The following is a 16,986-nucleotide window of genomic DNA, read 5'->3' as shown; positions in this document are numbered from 1 at the left end:
TTACAATTTTAATGTAAAAACGTGTGAGATGAAAATGGACACTAAAGGGCGTGCAATATAGAAGGGTAGTCAGTGGACATTCTGAACCTTGTTTCAGGTCAGTAGGTCACATGACCAAGGAGCTATTGAAATTAGAAACATTGAAAATTCATGTAAAATTGCATGAGATGAAAATGGACAAACTAAAGGGTATGCAATGTGTAGGCCCACTGAGTGGACATTCTGAACCTTGTTTGAAGTCAGTAGGTCACATTACCAAGGAACTATTAAAATTTGAAAATTTGAACGTTTGAAAAATGTATGTAAAAAACGCGTCAGATTAATATTGACAAACTAAAAGGTATGCACTGTGTAGGGCCACTGAGTGTACTTTCTGAACCTTGTTAGAAGTCAGTAGGTCATATGACCAAAGAGTTATTGAAATTCAAAAATGTAAATAAATAATTTAAAATAGAGCGAGATGTATATCAACAAAATGTGTGCAATGTGTGTCTATGCCATCGGGTTAGCTACAACCAGTTTGGAAAGTTTCAGGAGTAATGTTATTTTTTTAATTATTATTATATTTTTTAGGAGTAATGGTTAAAGAGCTATTGAAATTTTACCTCGATCAAATAAATCCATTATCTCCCAGGACGTCCCATACTCTCGTTGCAGTTCCATTCGGAAACGTAATTCCTCCCCGCCACCAGACCAGTTTCCGCCCTTCTGAGAGAAAATACTCCGCATGTGATTCATTGACGACAGCAGGAAAGTTAAAATATAGCCTACAAAAAGAATACAATCGGATTTAACTTTTGCGTTATCGCGGATTCTACACTGGAAAACCGGATAGAGGTCGGTCGCAGTAGTCAGGAGATGGTTGAAATGAGGATGAGCTGAACTCGAGCTGGTGCAGTTACGGTACGGAATCATCTCTTTGGTCTGGATACTCCGGCCATGCTGTTTAGGACAAATCTAAAATCATCCCAGCAAAGTTTTGGGTATCAAATCCAGTCCGTAATTTTCTAAAAAAATATATGAGAATATATGCTTGTAAATTATGTTAGATTCACGCACGACCAACGTTATCTGTTTACAACGTCAACGAATTAAATTAGAGGTGTAGCCAAAACCATTGGACCTGGCTGCTAAACAATGATGACATTTTCTTTGAACAGAAGTTACATCATAACACTATCAGATTCAAACAGTAGCAACACATTTTAGAGCTAGCAACAATGCTTCTTTCTCGATCCTCACCAAATGTCACTTCCTGTGGTGGCGATGTAGAAAAAAAGATGAAGGGGGAGTGCAATCTGTGATTTATTATTCTGTAGTTGGCCTAAAAGTGATGGTAGATTTATCTCTCGCTCTTTGTGTGCGTGTCCACTGTGATTGGCTCAGAAAATCATTTCCAGAAAAACATAACTACTACTACATAGAACAACAGTAGGCCTACATGAAAGAGTTGTGTGTGTGTGTGCTTTATTTTACAGGTCCCTCCGCTGAAAGCTCGACGGCATCATCTAATTCCTTATCTAAGTGGTAAAATTATTCAGAGAGAGGGAAATTACATTTAATCATTCTGAATTTTGAGAACAATTGACATGTTCAAATAGTATCAATTGTCATGCCCCAACACAACCCCAAGGGGGCAGCACTTTCCCAGGAAATAAGTGACTAAATCAAAACACTGTTCATTATGTTCTTTAGTTTTTCAAATGCATTTTCTGTTATTTCTCCGGGGCTATCTGGAGGTTTTGGTGTAAATATGACGCTCACAAGCACTTTTATATGCTTGGAGTGAATGGAGTGAACTGAATAGCCTACACAAATATTTAAACGTTGCTTTAGTCCTTAGGACTCCAGTCACTTTAATTATTGAGCGAACGCTGCCCTCTTGTGGTTCCGTTGAATAATTACATCAGGGTAATATTTTCACAGGTAAATGTCAAACAGATGGATAGGAGCTAATAATCTTTGTGTCAAACTGTACATTCACCTGGGAAAATGTAGGCCCTAGTTTGTTGTAATCCCTCAAGAGATCAACGAAGTGTTTTTTTTACAGGGACGAGCAAAAATAACATGACGTTTTAATAGATGGGTTAGCTGGAAATGTCACGGAAACAAATATGCACGTTTCTATGGGGGGCAGAAGTCAGTGTGTTGTTGTGATTCTGGATGGCCAGATTGCTAGCAAGAATGAGAAGTGCCATGTGGGGAATCGTAAGTGGCTTGTTCTTGATACCATGTCCCGTTTTGACAGATTTCATGTTAATGCTAATATGACCTAAATTCTCAAGCTAGTCAACAACTGTAACGATGTATTTGAGAGACAAGTGCTCATTGTGCACATGTATTTCTGTTTTTAATAAACATTGAATTCGAAATAGAGTTTACATGTTGTCAGCAATGTAAAGCCAACCCCGTGTGTTTTGCCCTATAGTTGTGCAAGCGTTGATTTCGTTGCAAAACAACCAACCCTTCCATACCTGCGAGTTTTGATTTGTTTACTTTGTTAACGCTGCACTGGTGGTTTGTTGAGGAATTACAAGAGTTTCGCAAGTGAGGTGAGTGCAGTATTACTATTTACCTGTAGTGCCTATGGAAATACACTCGGTTGTAACGACTTAAAGGAAACAAGTTCGAGCAGTGTTGGAAGTAATATAGATATTCAGTGACATTTGAATTGTAGTCGATTGCTGATCATTTTCAAGGGAGAAACGTACAAATTCTTCACAAAAGTTAAGTTAATAAACACTGCCCTTTTAATTTGCAGATCGTCACAGCTTCACCATGGCTCGCGGCTGCCTCTGCTGCGTCAAATACATGCTGTTCCTTTTCAACCTGCTCTTCTGGGTGGGAGAATAAACTCACTGCGCACATCATTTTCAAACAAATTGATCTTCTGATTCTGAATTCTATTTTATTATTAAATCATAGTATACTAAATGTATAATAATGATTAGAGTAATGACACTCATGTATTTATATTTTATTCTGCCTCAGTTGGGGGGCTGTGGTTTGTTGGGTGTGGGAGTGTGGTTGTCTGTGTCCCAGGGCAGCTTTGCCACCCTATCACCATCCTTCCCCTCCATCTCTGCTGCCAACCTCATCATCACCCTGGGTGCTGTCATCATGGTTACAGGCTTCCTGGGTTGTCTGGGTGCCATCAAGGAGAACAAGTGTCTGCTGCTGAGTGTGAGTGAACAACACTAACCACGATGCACCACACTACATTGCTTGGCACATTGGCAACCTCACCTGCCTCTCTCTCTCTTCTCTCGTGTTCCCTGTAGTTTTTCATCACGTTGTTGGTTATTCTGTTGGTGGAGCTGATCCTACTCATCCTGTTCTTCGTATACACTGACAATGTAAGACTCCCATAGAAGCCACCTGTCAATTCAACCCCTGGTTATCCTTCCACCTATGGTTCCTGTTCCCATAGTGCTCTGTGCCTCTGCCTACATTTCTCATGATCCACTGTGTGCAGGTGAGTGAGAACGCCAGACAGGACCTGACAGAGGGACTTACTCTGTACAGCACCAACAACAACGCGGGCCTCCGCAACGCCTGGAACACCATACAGACAGAGGTACGGTACCTAACTACTAATGATCTATCATATAACGCCTGGAACACCATACAGACAGAGGTACGGTACCTAACTACTAATGATCTATCATATAACCCCACACTAATAGCATAGCATTCCATCAAGGGAGAGGGTGCAATATGTAACCCTGTCTCCTCTCTCTCTGTTAGTGGCATTGTTGTGGGGTGAATGTGTACACAGACTGGCACACTGCCCTGCAGGAGAAGGTGGTTCCTGACCACTGCTGCCAGAATATCTACCAGGACTGTGGGCGCAATGCCACCAACCAGTTCTGGACACAGGTCAGTTTGTGTTTGTTTAAAAATGTCAGATTTTCTCCCTCCCATCAGGGAGTGTGTGTCTGATCTTCTCCCTCCCATCAGGGAGTGTGTGTCTGATCTTCTCCCTCCCATCAGGGAGTGTGTGTATCTGCATGTGTAGGAGTGTCCTTTTTCACATCTCATAATTGTATGTTTCTCTCTTGTCAGGGTTGCTATGAGAAGGTGGAGGAGTGGCTGGATGACAATAAACACCTGCTGGGAACCATCGCCATGTGTGTTCTGGTCATACAGGTAAGGTGTGTGTGTGTGTGTGTGTGTGTGTGCGTGTGTGCGTATACAGGAAGACATACAGATGTACATGTAATGATGTTGCAGTGTGATTGATGTGACTTTCTGTCTGCAGCTCCTGGGTATGGCCTTCTCCATGACTTTGTACCAGCAGATCCACCGATCTGGGAAGAAGTACGAAGCTTAGAACACACACACACAGTTTGAGACCCATTACTTGTATACAAAATTATACTCTAAAAAGACACACACATGCCACAAAACAGCTTTTTATTTAGTGTTTTGTATTTACACACCCTTGTATCATTTTGTGCACAAAGGCAATATTGTTTTTTAATTATCATCTTTATCATTATAATCAGTGTTCTTGGCTGGGATTCAATCCGACCGCGGTTTGTCAACAATGCACCGTAAATGGGTTATTCCACAAATAAAGTGCCAACAATCAGCATTTGGACATTGTCCCTCGTTATGTTTTTCCAACTTCTGGGAAGATTTCAACCAACTTCACCCCAAAATTCCTCCATGTTTTCAACATCATTGAAATTCTACTGTAAAAAGTTGAACTAGTTATGTTGTTGCTTTTGACAGTTTTTTCTGAAGGTTATTATTTATGCGATTTCATTTGTTTTCCCCTCATTTTAAGGCCAACCCTGTTACGTAAACCTGACTCTTTATATATATATATATATATAGTGAAACTATTCCTTTTTAATATTTTTTTTCCAAAACAAACTGTCAAATCAGTGTAAAAGCAGGTGAGCTGGTTCTATTCTTTTTGGTAATTTTCTAGTGTTTTGTGGTTAAACTGAGCGTGTTGATTATAACACGTCATACCCGTTACCCAGAGATTGGATTTGTTAAAACATTTCTAGCCAAACGTGTTGTGAGGCTTGCATTTATTTTCCCCTCCCTGTTGCACACAAGTGTCCATTCCCCCTGTCACAAGTGTCCATTCCCCCTGTCACAAGTGGATTTATGGCTGATTTCAGATGAAAACCTCAACCCTTATATGGTCAACCCTGTAACTTAAAAGACACTTAGTCATTTTTTTATTCAACCGCTTATGTGAAATGAGTTTGTTTTGACCAACTGCCCAAAGTGTTATCCTTTTGTGGAAGGACCCAAATGCTACATATAGCTCAATCAGAAATTCCCTTTAAAAGCTGAATTGTCGACAACCTGCAGTCGGATTTAATCCTGGCCCTAGTTCAGTTATGGGGGGACTAAGGGTGGGGGAGGAAGGGGGGGTTGGACTGTGTGTATGGGAATAGGGACACCCCTCAGTCATCCAGAATAGAATGGCTTGAACACAAAATAGAGTAATGGGAAAGAGGTTCGATTTCATGCCTTAGAAATCCTTAAACGGATTACATTTATATTGTATGGATTTATTATTGTAAAACCAGTTACTGTGATGTGTTCAATAAAAGTTATGCTTATTCTGTCAAAATGCTGGCCATTTTTCCCTCAGTTCAAATTCCAATTCTGTTTACTAAAGCATCATCTTCAATTGAGGGGGAGGTGGAATGAACTATCATCATCTAGTACTGTTACAGGAGTGAACTATTATCATCTAGTACCGTTACAGGTGTGACATCATCTAGTACCGTTACAGGTGTGACCTCATCTAGTACTGTTACAGGTGTGACCTCATCATCTAGTACTGTTACATGTGTGAACTCTCCCCTAGTACTGTTACAGGTGTGACATCATCTAGTACTGTTACAGGAGTGAACTCTCATCATCTAGTACTGTTACAGGAGTGAACTCTCATCTAGCACTGTTACAGGAGTGAACTCTCATCATCTAGCACTGTTACAGGAGTGAACTCTCATCTAGTACTGTTACAGGAGTGAACTCTCATCATCTAGTACTGTTACAGGAGTGAACTCTTATCATCTAGCACTGTTACAGGAGTGAACTCATCATCTAGTACTGTTACAGGTGTGACCTCTCATCATCTAGTACTGTTACAGGTGTGACCTCTCATCATCTAGTACTGTTACAGGAGTGAACTCTCATCTAGTACTGTTACAGGAGTGAACTATTATCATCTAGTACTGTTACTGGAGTGAACTATTATCATCTAGTACTGTTACAGGTGTGAACTACCATAATCTAGTACTGTTACAGGAGTGAACTATTATCATCATCTAGCACTGTTACAGGAGTGAACTCATCATCTAGTACTGTTACAGGTGTGACCTCTCATCATCTAGTACTGTTACAGGAGTGAACTCTCATCTAGTACTGTTACAGGAGTGAACTATTATCATCTAGTACTGTTACTGGAGTGAACTATTATCATCTAGTACTGTTACAGGTGTGAACTACCATAATCTAGTACTGTTACAGGAGTGAACTATTATCATCATCTAGCACTGTTACAGGAGTGAACTCTCATCATCTAGTACTGTTACAGGTGTGACATCTCATCATCTAGTACTGTTACAGGTGTGACCTCTCATCATCTAGTACTGTTACAGGAGTGAACTCTCATCTAGTACTGTTACTGGAGTGAACTATTATCATCTAGTACTGGTACAGGTGTGAACTACCATAATCTAGTACTGTTATATGAGTGAACTATTATCATCATCTAGTACTGTTACAGGAGTGAACTCTCATCATCTAGTACTGTTACAGGAGTGAACTATTATCATCATCCAGTACTGTTACAGGAGTGAACTATTATCATCATCCAGTACTGTTACAGGAGTGAACTATTATCATCCAGTACTGTTACATGAGTGAACTATCATCATCCAGTACTGTTACAGGAGTGAACTATTATCATCATCCAGTACTGTTACAGGAGTGAACTATTATCATCATCCAGTACTGTTACATGAGTGAACTATTATCATCATCCAGTACTGTTACATGAGTGAACTATCATCATCCAGTACTGTTACAGGAGTGAACTATTATCATCATCCAGTACTGTTACAGGAGTGAACTATTATCATCTAGTACTGTTACAGGAGTGAACTATTATCATCATCCAGTACTGTTACATGAGTGAACTATCATCATCCAGTACTGTTACAGGAGTGAACTATTATCATCAAATACTGTTACAGGAGTGAACTATTATCATCTCGTACTGTTACAGGAGTGAACTATTATCATCAAATACTGTTACAGGAGTGAACTATCATCATCATATACTACTGTTACAGGAGTGAACTATTATCATCATCTAGTACTGTTACAGGAGTGAACTATTATCATCATTTAGTACTGTTACAGGAGTGAACTATCATGTAGTACTGTTACAGGAGTGAACTATCATGTAGTACTGTTACAGGAGTGAACTATCATTTAGTACTGTTACAGGAGTGAACTATCATTTAGTACTGTTACAGGAGTGCCCCAAGAGAAACACACCAATGCCCCCTCATTCAGCAGAATATTGCCTCATGATTCTGAGGTTGTGGCTCAATGGTTAGAACCCGTCTCATAACCTTGAGTTTGGGTTTAAACCTCAACTCTTACACGTGTGAATTTCTGCAACTCTTAATGTCAAACATACAAGAGGTGCAAGAAAAGTGTGACGGAGTCTGGCTTGTGAAACACACCTTCCACGTCGTTCATTCTTTTCCATAGAACACATAGCCTCATTGATTATCCGTTACAGAAAGAGTAGAGGGAGAAATGTGAAGCAGTCAGTGGCTCGGTACTTAAATCTCTGCCTCCTACCTAGAGGTTATGGGTTCAAACCTCATCTCTTATGCTTTAATGTACATTTCAACAATTCTCTATGTCAAACATACAGAGGGGAGTGTGAAGGAGTCTGTGGCTCTGGTGTAAGGCTCTTGCCCCATAAGTACAGGGTTGTAGGTCTGAACCTAGTTGCTGGCTCTGGCTCATGGTTGCCTATTGGGACTCTGAGTCAAGGGTGCCACACAAAGATGGTTGGAGCAATAAGCGGGGGTGGTTAACTCCTGGGGGGGCCTACAACTTCAGAGCAGTGGTTATGAAGAAAATCTCCCGAAAAAAGTGGACACTTAGTTTTTAACTGTAGGCAACTCTTCATTTAAATACTAAGTGTCCACTTTTTTCTGGAGATTTTTTTCCCATACCATCTTTGAGTGGCAGCACCTCTTTAGCACTCACGCAACCATGCTCCAGTGTCACACACAGGACTGGATCATACTGAGCACAGTCCCCTTGCAACACTACCGGATCATACTGAGCACAGTCCCCTTGCAACACTACCGGATCATACTGAGCACAGTCCCCTTGCAACACTACCGGATCATACTGAGCACAGTCCCCTTGCAACACTACCGGATCATACTGAGCACAGTCCCCTTGCAACACTACTGGATCATACTGAGCACAGTCCCCTTGCAACACTACTGGATCATACTGAGCACAGTCCCCTTGCAACACTACTGGATCATACTGAGCACAGTCCTCATGCAACACTACTGGATCATACTGAGCACAGTCCCCTTGCAACACTACTGGATCATACTGAGAACAGTCCCCTTGCAACACTACTGGATCATACTGAGCACAGTCCCCTTGCAACACTACTGGTATGCTTGATCAGTTGAGCTGGCAGATAGTACCATGTTCTACAGGCTGAGCTTCCTCACTAATGATTCACCTGTGTTAGCTTTACTAACTCTTCTACAAACTCAGAGAGAGAGAGACAGGAAGGGGAGGGGTGTAGAGCTGAAGGGCGAAATATTAACAGCAAGAACGAGAGGAACCAAGGGTCAGAAGGTCTCCAACCTAAAACAGGGCAAAAAAATGACAGCGCAAGAATGGAGACTTTTGTTTATGGTAAGAAAAACATTTCAATCACGTTATTTTTAACAAACACTTACTGGATATGAACCCTACCCAACTCTACAGTAATTTGGAGATTGGAGAAACAATGGTTCAAAGCCGATACTCAAATGTTACCACATACCCAACTGACATTGAATATCTGGTTAATATTAACTGTCTATTTACAAAACCTTGACTGTGAGCTGTGTCCATTTATAGGGACACACAGCCCTGTCCACTAGGCCACGGGGCTAAGGGCCGTGTGAGACTATGTCTGGGGGAAGAACAATTATTCAAAACCAATTTTGGAGTTAGAAGTCCATGGTTTTGTCGTTGTTGTAGACGACGTTGCCCCTGATGACAACGTAGCGGATCAGTTCCTGGTGTCCTCCTAACTGGTAGATGAGATGCTCCCAACTGCAGGACAACACCAACACAACACTGTCAGTCCACACACACACACACACACACACAACACAACCTTAGGTAGTCTCACTCTCACAAACCAACCGGTTCCATTCACACAGCTACTGCATTTTAGACAACGCCATACACAGTCCTCACCACAATTACAAGATAACCTTCAGCAGCTAGATGACTTAACGGTCAACTGGAACATACACTGTGGTGTCTGACCAGTAAATGAAGCCAGCTCTTAAAATATAGTAGTATTTATTGACAGTAACTTTACCGTGGTGCGTTGAGGACCAGCAGGTCGCCATGTTTGTTGACCTCCAGGGAGCCGTGCGTGTGAGAGCGGCCCAGGGCGTAGGCTGCGTTGATGGTGGCGGCGGCCAGAGCTTCAGGCATGGACATCCTCATGTTGACACATGCCAGGTGCATCACCACCGGCTGGGATAGACAGAGAGGGATAAAGAGATGATGACAGAGGGATCGCTATATAGAGGAATAGGCTTTTTACCTTCTCCCGCTAACTCATTGAACTTACCCCCACAGCCCCCTCCATCTTTCCCCCCTAACTTTCCTCCTCCACCCCCCGTCCTCTGGTACCCACCATCGAGCAACAGTAGGCATTAGGGTTGAAGTCACTGCCCAGGGCAACAATGACCCCAGCCTCCAGCATGTCTCGGGCCCGTGGCTGGGGCAACCGTAGGATGTAAGCGGTAGTTGGGAGCAGGATGGCGGCGGTCTTAGCTGTCGCCATGGCAGCGATGCCCTCATCTGTCACCTCCTCCAGGTGACTGATAGCCAAGGCACCAAGCTCTGCCCCCAGCTAGCACCACCAGAGAAACACACACACAATACAGGAATGGTTAAGGGAGATGGACAGTACCATAGACACTTAAATAATACGTACAGGTAGTAAACCAGCTGTTGTTACAACAGTGACAGAAGAGAGGTGCAGGTTGATGATGCGTACCTGTGCAGAGTTCATGGGGTGCAGCTCATCTCCGTGGAAGTTGATGTTGAGGCCCATGTCCAGGCCAGCCTGCAGGATGGAGCGCGTGGAGGACAGGTCAAACACACCCTGCTCACAGAACACATCTATGTTGTCCACCCTCAGGGCCCCCGCTGACATACGCTCACGTAGCCGCGGCAACTGGACCTTAAGGATGTCTGTTGTCGCCTCGGCAACAGTCTTACCCCTGGGAAAGAATCAGAAGGGGTGGGTATTTAATAACACCTAGTGAGGATGAAAGTTAGTAGGGTTAGCTGTATGGGTGTGGGTGAATGTAATACATAACCTCAACAGGTCATGACGGGGTGGAAGTGAGGTGTCTGTTCAGGATGGGGAAGTTTTGCTCTGTCCAGAATACCTCTGAAGTACCACCTCATGTGCATTTTACCAGCTTGCCTATGGTGTCATGAGTCTTCTCAACTACCTCCTGTGGATAGACCAACTACCCTCTGTGGATAGACCAACTACCCTCTGTGGATAGACCAACTACCCTCTGTGGATAGGCCAAGTACCCCCTGTGGATAGGCCAACTACCCCCTGTGGATAGGCCAACTACCCCCTGTGGATAGGCCAACTACCCCCTGTGGATAGGCCAACTACCCTCTGTGGATAGGCCAACTACCCCCTGTGGATAGGCCAAGTACCCTCTGTGGATAGGCCAACTAAACCCTGTGGATAGGCCAACTAACCCCTGTGGATAGGCCAACTAACCCCTGTGGATAGGCCAACTACCCCCTGTGGATAGGCCAACTACCCCCAGTGGTCCTAGTACCACTGGTGTAGAGTGTGTGTTCAGTACTTAGGGACGGCGTGTGCGCCACAGTAGGTAGACGATATATTGATTGGCAGGGTACGTCTGGCCGTCTCGATGACCTCCAGCATCTTCAGCTCTGTCTGCAGCTCCAGGCCGTAGCCACTCTTACACTCCACCAGGGTAGTGCCTGCCCGCTGCATCCGACCCAGCCTGCCTGTCAGAGAGGTCAGCAGGGTGGAGGCAAGAGCAGCCCGGGTGTGCTCCACTGTGAAGTGGATCCCTCCTCCGGCACAGTGCACATCCATGTAGGTGGCACCAGCCAACTGTAAGCACACACAACATTACCTAGGCTGCATTTTGACAGGGAGCCCAATTCGGATATTTTTTCACTAATTGGACTTTTGAAAAATCAGATCAGCTCTGAAAAAGATCTTGTGTGAAACGATCTGATGCGATTGGTAAAAAGACCAATTTGTGGAGAAAAAGATGAGAATTGGGCAGCTTGTGTAAACGCCATATAAAGCTTTACTCTGAAAGATGAGTCATATTACAAGCTGTTGAGGCAGAGGGGACAGGACCCATGGAAGTCATATTTACCTTCATGGCAAATTCATGCACCCTGTCTCCAGCCCATACGGGGTGGGTGTGTGCATCAACCAGTCCTGAAACGCAATAATCAAAGAGCACAACTGCATTTCTGTAAAACCTCATTCTTTACATGATAGAACACTAAACCAATGATTCAAATATTTGTATCAATAGAACAGGGGTGCGTTCGGCAGGACCTAACATTTTGGAACACTCAAATAAAAAAATGCTATGTAGACCAAACATGGCTCTCTGACACACAGGAGGCTGCTGAGGGGAGAATGGTTCATAATAATGGCCAGAACAGAGCAAATGGAATGACATCATTCCATTTGCTACCATTCCACTGATTCCGCTCCAGCCATTACCACGAGCCCGTCCTCCCCAATTAATGTGCCACCAACCTCCTGTGCTCTGACTTGTAGAATACGGAATAATGTCGGCCCTATTCATGGCAATTCAATTTGCACAGCTCGACAACGTTTGGCAAATAAACGTGGTCAAAGTTGCATGTTTACATGGCTCTTGCTATCCAGTATCCTTGGGACATCCCTACCCCATTGAAGTTGCCATTTAAAATGGTATGGGTTAAATTTAGGATTAGGAAAAGGTTATGGTTAGGATTAAGGATCCCAGATAGCGCAAACCATGTTTACACCGGTGTGCACACCTAGATCTACCGCCCCCTATTGTCCATGGTGGCGTATTGCACTGATACTTGCCTGGAATGACACACATGCCAGTTGCATCGATGACTTTATCAAACGAGACCCCTGCATATTGGAAATCAATGGTGCTCGCTGGTCCAATATCCTTTATCAGGCCGTCGCTGCACGAACAATACACAGCTCTTTTAATCAATAGTTTGCGGTGGAATAACATCTGGTTTAGCCCAAAATTTAATTTTACTTTCAGAGCACGTTAGGGCAATTTGTAGTCTGCGACGTTTGACAGTCGCTGTCAAGTCGTTCTAACCAAATTGTAACAAACAATAACTAGTAGCCAAACCACTGAATATTAAAAAAATGTTACAATCTGCAACCCTATATCGGACATTAATGATACATTAATGATTTCGACTTACCTCCCGATAACCAAACTACTGTTCTCAATCACACACAGCTTTAGCATCCCATCCTTCGTCAGGAACTTCTCACCGTTGTTGCAAATTAAAACCACCTGTTTCGCGTTTTTTACCAAAAGTTTGTTGGACATTTTGAAATAGTCTAAATTAAAACTTTAAAATGTTGAATTACTTTTGTAAGTCACCTCTATTTCGATGTCGCCTCGCTGTCACTTTCTAGTGGTTTGGGGGAAAGTAAATATGTGCTCAACAGGTGTTCAAAGTGCAAGAGCCAAATCCTGGGTGGAGCTTTGAAAATGAGGAATACTGTACATTGATTGACAGGCTCTGTTCAATGTGTAGTGTTTGATAATAAGGTTGAGACACCACATCAATCACCTCCCTCACAAACCTGTAATAATACCACCAGACAGCAGGTTTAGGAATGGGTACAATAAACATCCTTTAATTTTTTTTCTACAGTGATAATACATACTGATCATAAACAGTAGAAGAAAAAAAAACTGTTTTCTTGAAAGTTTCACACATAAAACTAACTTGCTTCCCCAAGGGTCAATTTTCCACATAGTGAAAATGAAAAAAATAAAAAAGATTTAAACACTCATCCAGATCATCAGTTGTTAAGTCTCATCCTCGCCATCATTCTTTCATTTCTCCGTCCTCCTCTTCTTCCTCCACTCCTCTAATATATAAAACATTATTGCACCTGTGGGTAGAGAATACACACTTTAGATCAGAGAGAATTACACTGAACAGCCACTATCAAACATCTGCATCAGTCACACCAGAAGTATGCTGGATACAGAAGTCCAGGGAGAATACATTTCTACTGGTATTCATTAAAGGGTTGACTTGCAGTTTAACCAATAAATCAGAATATAGCGTTACATTCTATTGCAGAAAATATTTGATTTCAACAAATACTCCCCCCCTCATCGTTTTCTTGAACTGGGTATTATTTACTACAAATCAAACAAGACGAAGTGGGACTTTCCTGAACTTGTTCAATATGAAACCTGTTTTTGTTGCAAAACACTTTCTGTTGAAACAGTCTACACTAATGAATACACCCCAGGTCACTGCTCTTAAGAGAGGTAGATATTTCATGAACACAGTCATTGTCAATCTTGATCACCTCAGGAGTGAAGGACAAGGGGCAGAAGGCAACATTGTAGAGAATCCAGAAGAGGGCTCTTATTTACCTAACAAGTACTTCTCCAAGGTGACCAGCCAACGCTCCATCCACATACTCTTCTGTGTTCGCCAACTGTCGAAACCAATAACAAAAACATGACAAATTTACATTGGCATTAACCTGCACCAGCCACACACACACACACTGTCCAGGTTAGTGCAAAATACAAGTCTTGCACATGCAGCATATGTGGACAAAAAATGAATAACTTGTGGGGGACTTTTACTTTGACATGAGATAAGCAGAGAGAAAGTGGGTCTACAACAGACCCACATTTGGAAAGTCTGTTTAATAATACAATCCTTTAGATATTGTCTCAAATTCCGTCATAATGACTAATCGTCCTGCCCACCAGCACTGTAAACTGAAATGGAATTGTTTTTGACTTCTGGCTTCCCACGGACTGTTTTTGTGCAATACAATCCAATTGAAAGCAACGTTAGCGTATGTAAATACACCGGCGTTTCTAAAAGCACACGTGTCCAGATGTGCTCCCTCACCTGCATGTTCATGTAGCTGTCCACAGACACTAGGTAGCCCTTGTACTCCATCCCCCACTTCAGCTTCACCATCACCGGCTTGCCTGTCAGGCCGTTCAGGAAGGGCTTGGGGTTCAGAGGTAAACTCTACACACACAGCAACGGGAAGACGGTGGGATTATTGTTATGGGTAATAATTTAATAGAACAAAATAGAACGTCGAGACCCATGTGTAGGGAAGAACAGACGTATATCACCATGCAATGAAACGCATATTAGATTTCAATCTGCAACATGACTTTATGTGCTGTTCATTCACTGCAATGAATGAATGGGATAACGTTAGCTTGCTGGAAAAAGGCACCCAACTCAACTGCTGATCCGTTTTTCTTTTCAAAAGATCCTGGCAATTGTATTATAACCAACCATGTCAACACTCACCATTGCTGTGCGAAATGTGGTGCTATTATATCTTAGTACTTTACTATCTTTTCGACACAAAAACGTCCAGACTAGCACGCATTGCCGCCAAAACCAGGAAACTGGAGCAAATCAACTTTGACCCAAAACAAATGTTAATCAATTGAGAAGAAGAGCTCGAAATATTTATGTACCGCCACCTAGTGTACTGAGTGGCAAAAATTAAGAGACATGATTTACATTTCCATGTTCATTGCTCATTGCGGCAGATATTTTAACGGAAAACTTTATAGATAAGTAAAGGACAGTAAACTATTATATTTATCCATATCCATCTTCAAATGGTTGCATTTTATTCAAAAGACTGCCCATGTGTATGGGACAATGGCGCCCTCTGGCGGTTATAGTGGTTATCGTGTTGAGTACTGCAACTCGGTCCACTTCCCCAAAATCTTTGAGCTGTGATGTGACTTATTTACTATCAATGGATGTAATCTACCTAGATAAAGCTGTACTAATTTCTATGTAACCAAAACCCAGTCTTCAGTCATGTCCCAGGAGGAGTGGCCCATCAATGGAAACCACTGGTGTCCAAGGTCATTGTAATTGAATTAAAAACATTTGAAATCTGCATTTAATTTCAAATAAAATATTTATTTATTTTCAATAAAAGAATATGTTTTGTCTGGAATTGCATGAAGAACTTATGGCATAGAGGTAAACTGTCATATCTGGGTCTGTCTGGCAGCTCTCTTTACTCTTACTAAACCGTTTGGCAAGTTTGAACTTGAGATCATGAATAATACTTCCAACAGCAAGGGATGGTTTAAGTGGAAATTCCTTTGAAATTACACTAAACCGTCTTTACATTACTGAAATACTGATGTCCTTACATCAATGTTAATGTGTTTGTGTGAGCATGTTCAGGTGTGTGTGTGTGTGTGTGTGTGTGTGTGTGTGTGTGTGTGTGTGTGTGTGTGTGTGTGTGTGTGTCAAATTAAATCAAATTTTATTGGTCACATACACATGGTTAGCAGATGTTAATTTGAGTGTAGCAAAATGCTTGTGCTTCTAGTTCCAACAGTGCAGTAATATCTAACAAGTAATCTAACAAATTCACAACAACTACCTTATACACACAAATGTAAAGGGATGAATAAGAATATGTACATATAAATATATGGATGAGCGATGGCCGTGCGGCATAGGCAAGATGCAGTAGATGGTATAGAATACAGTATATACACGATATGAGATGAGTAATATAGGATGTGTAGACATTATTAAAGTGGCGTTATTTAAAGTGACTAGTGATATCTTATTAAATCAATTTATTAAAGTGGCCAGAGATTTGAGTCTGTATGTTGGCAGCAGCCACTCTATGTTAGTGATGGCTGTTTAACAGTCTGATGGCCTTGAGATAGAAGCTGTTTTTCAGTCTCTCGGTCCCTGCTTTGATGCACCTGTACTGACCTCGCCTTCTGGATGATAGCGAGGTGAACAGGCAGTGGCTCGGGTGGATGTTGTCCTTGATGATCTTTTTGGCCTCCCTGTGACATCGGGTGCTGTAGGTGTCCTGGAAGGCAGATAGTTTGCCCCCGGTGATGCGTTGTGCAGACCGCACTACCCTCTGGAGAGCCTTGCAGTTGTGGGCAGAGTAGTTTCCATACCAGGCGGTGATACATCCCGACAGGATGCTCTCGATTGTGCATCTGTAAAGGTTTCTGAGTGTTTTAGGTGACAAGCCAAATTTCTTCAGCCTCCTGAGGTTGAAGAGGTGCTGTTGTGCCTTCTTCACCACGCTATCTGCGTGGGTGGACCATTTCAGTTTGTCTGTGATGTGTACGCCAAGGAACTTAAAACTTTCCACCTTCTCCACTACTGTCCCATCAATGTGGATAGGGGGGTTCTCCCTCTGCTGTTTCCTGAAGTCCACGATCATCTGCTTTGTTTTGTTGACGTTGAGTGAGAGGTTATTTTCCTGACACCACACTCCGAGGGCCCTCACCTAGCTGGGGGCGTCTCGTCATTGTTGGTAATCAAGCCTACCACTGTAGTGTCGTCTGCAAACTTGATGATTGAGGCGTGCATGGCCACGCAGTCATGGTTGAA

General features: G+C 42.6%; 3 protein-coding genes across 12 annotated transcripts; 1 reads left to right on the top strand and 2 right to left on the bottom strand.

The window, feature by feature from the left end:
* Positions 1 to 646: 646 nt before the first annotated feature.
* LOC109896650 (tetraspanin-9) lies at positions 647 to 5,599 on the top strand. 9 transcript variants are annotated; one of them, XM_020490938.2, is made up of 9 exons: positions 647 to 903; positions 1,479 to 1,527; positions 2,762 to 2,841; positions 2,992 to 3,183; positions 3,282 to 3,356; positions 3,476 to 3,577; positions 3,748 to 3,879; positions 4,066 to 4,149; positions 4,262 to 5,599. In XM_020490938.2, exons 3-9 carry the CDS (start codon positions 2,779 to 2,781, stop codon positions 4,331 to 4,333), a joined length of 720 nt encoding a protein of 239 aa, XP_020346527.1. In that variant the 5' UTR covers positions 647 to 903; positions 1,479 to 1,527; positions 2,762 to 2,778; the 3' UTR covers positions 4,334 to 5,599. The 9 variants fall into 9 exon arrangements, with proteins under 9 accessions (XP_020346527.1, XP_020346528.1, XP_020346522.1 ...); XM_020490933.2 differs by having other exon boundaries at positions 663 to 903; positions 3,476 to 3,637; XM_031831642.1 differs by having other exon boundaries at positions 668 to 903; positions 1,479 to 2,552.
* Positions 5,600 to 8,925: 3,326 nt separating this feature from the next.
* Positions 8,926 to 13,049, bottom strand: amdhd1 (amidohydrolase domain containing 1). Of its 2 annotated transcripts, none has more exons than XM_020490932.2 (8): positions 12,781 to 13,049; positions 12,419 to 12,525; positions 11,706 to 11,770; positions 11,154 to 11,431; positions 10,316 to 10,541; positions 9,950 to 10,168; positions 9,626 to 9,786; positions 8,926 to 9,351 (listed from the first exon to the last, which is right to left on the bottom strand). In XM_020490932.2, the coding sequence occupies exons 1-8, from the start codon at positions 12,909 to 12,911 to the stop codon at positions 9,246 to 9,248; spliced, it is 1,293 nt and encodes a 430-aa protein (XP_020346521.1). In that variant the 5' UTR covers positions 12,912 to 13,049; the 3' UTR covers positions 8,926 to 9,245. The 2 variants fall into 2 exon arrangements, with proteins under 2 accessions (XP_020346521.1, XP_020346520.1); XM_020490931.2 differs by having other exon boundaries at positions 11,706 to 11,797; positions 12,781 to 13,025.
* A 148-nt stretch (positions 13,050 to 13,197) lies between these two features.
* LOC109896284 (small nuclear ribonucleoprotein F) lies at positions 13,198 to 15,033 on the bottom strand. Its single transcript, XM_020490548.2, has 4 exons — positions 14,896 to 15,033; positions 14,476 to 14,601; positions 13,983 to 14,047; positions 13,198 to 13,486 (listed from the first exon to the last, which is right to left on the bottom strand). Exons 1-4 carry the CDS (start codon positions 14,896 to 14,898, stop codon positions 13,420 to 13,422), a joined length of 261 nt encoding a protein of 86 aa, XP_020346137.2. The 5' UTR covers positions 14,899 to 15,033; the 3' UTR covers positions 13,198 to 13,419.
* Positions 15,034 to 16,986: the final 1,953 nt, after the last annotated feature.

This window comes from Oncorhynchus kisutch, linkage group LG9, assembly GCF_002021735.2.
Source record: "Oncorhynchus kisutch isolate 150728-3 linkage group LG9, Okis_V2, whole genome shotgun sequence".
NCBI lineage: Eukaryota > Metazoa > Chordata > Actinopteri > Salmoniformes > Salmonidae > Oncorhynchus > Oncorhynchus kisutch.
Note: the sequence above shows the minus strand (reverse complement) of the source record. Positions and strands in the feature narration are given on the sequence as shown.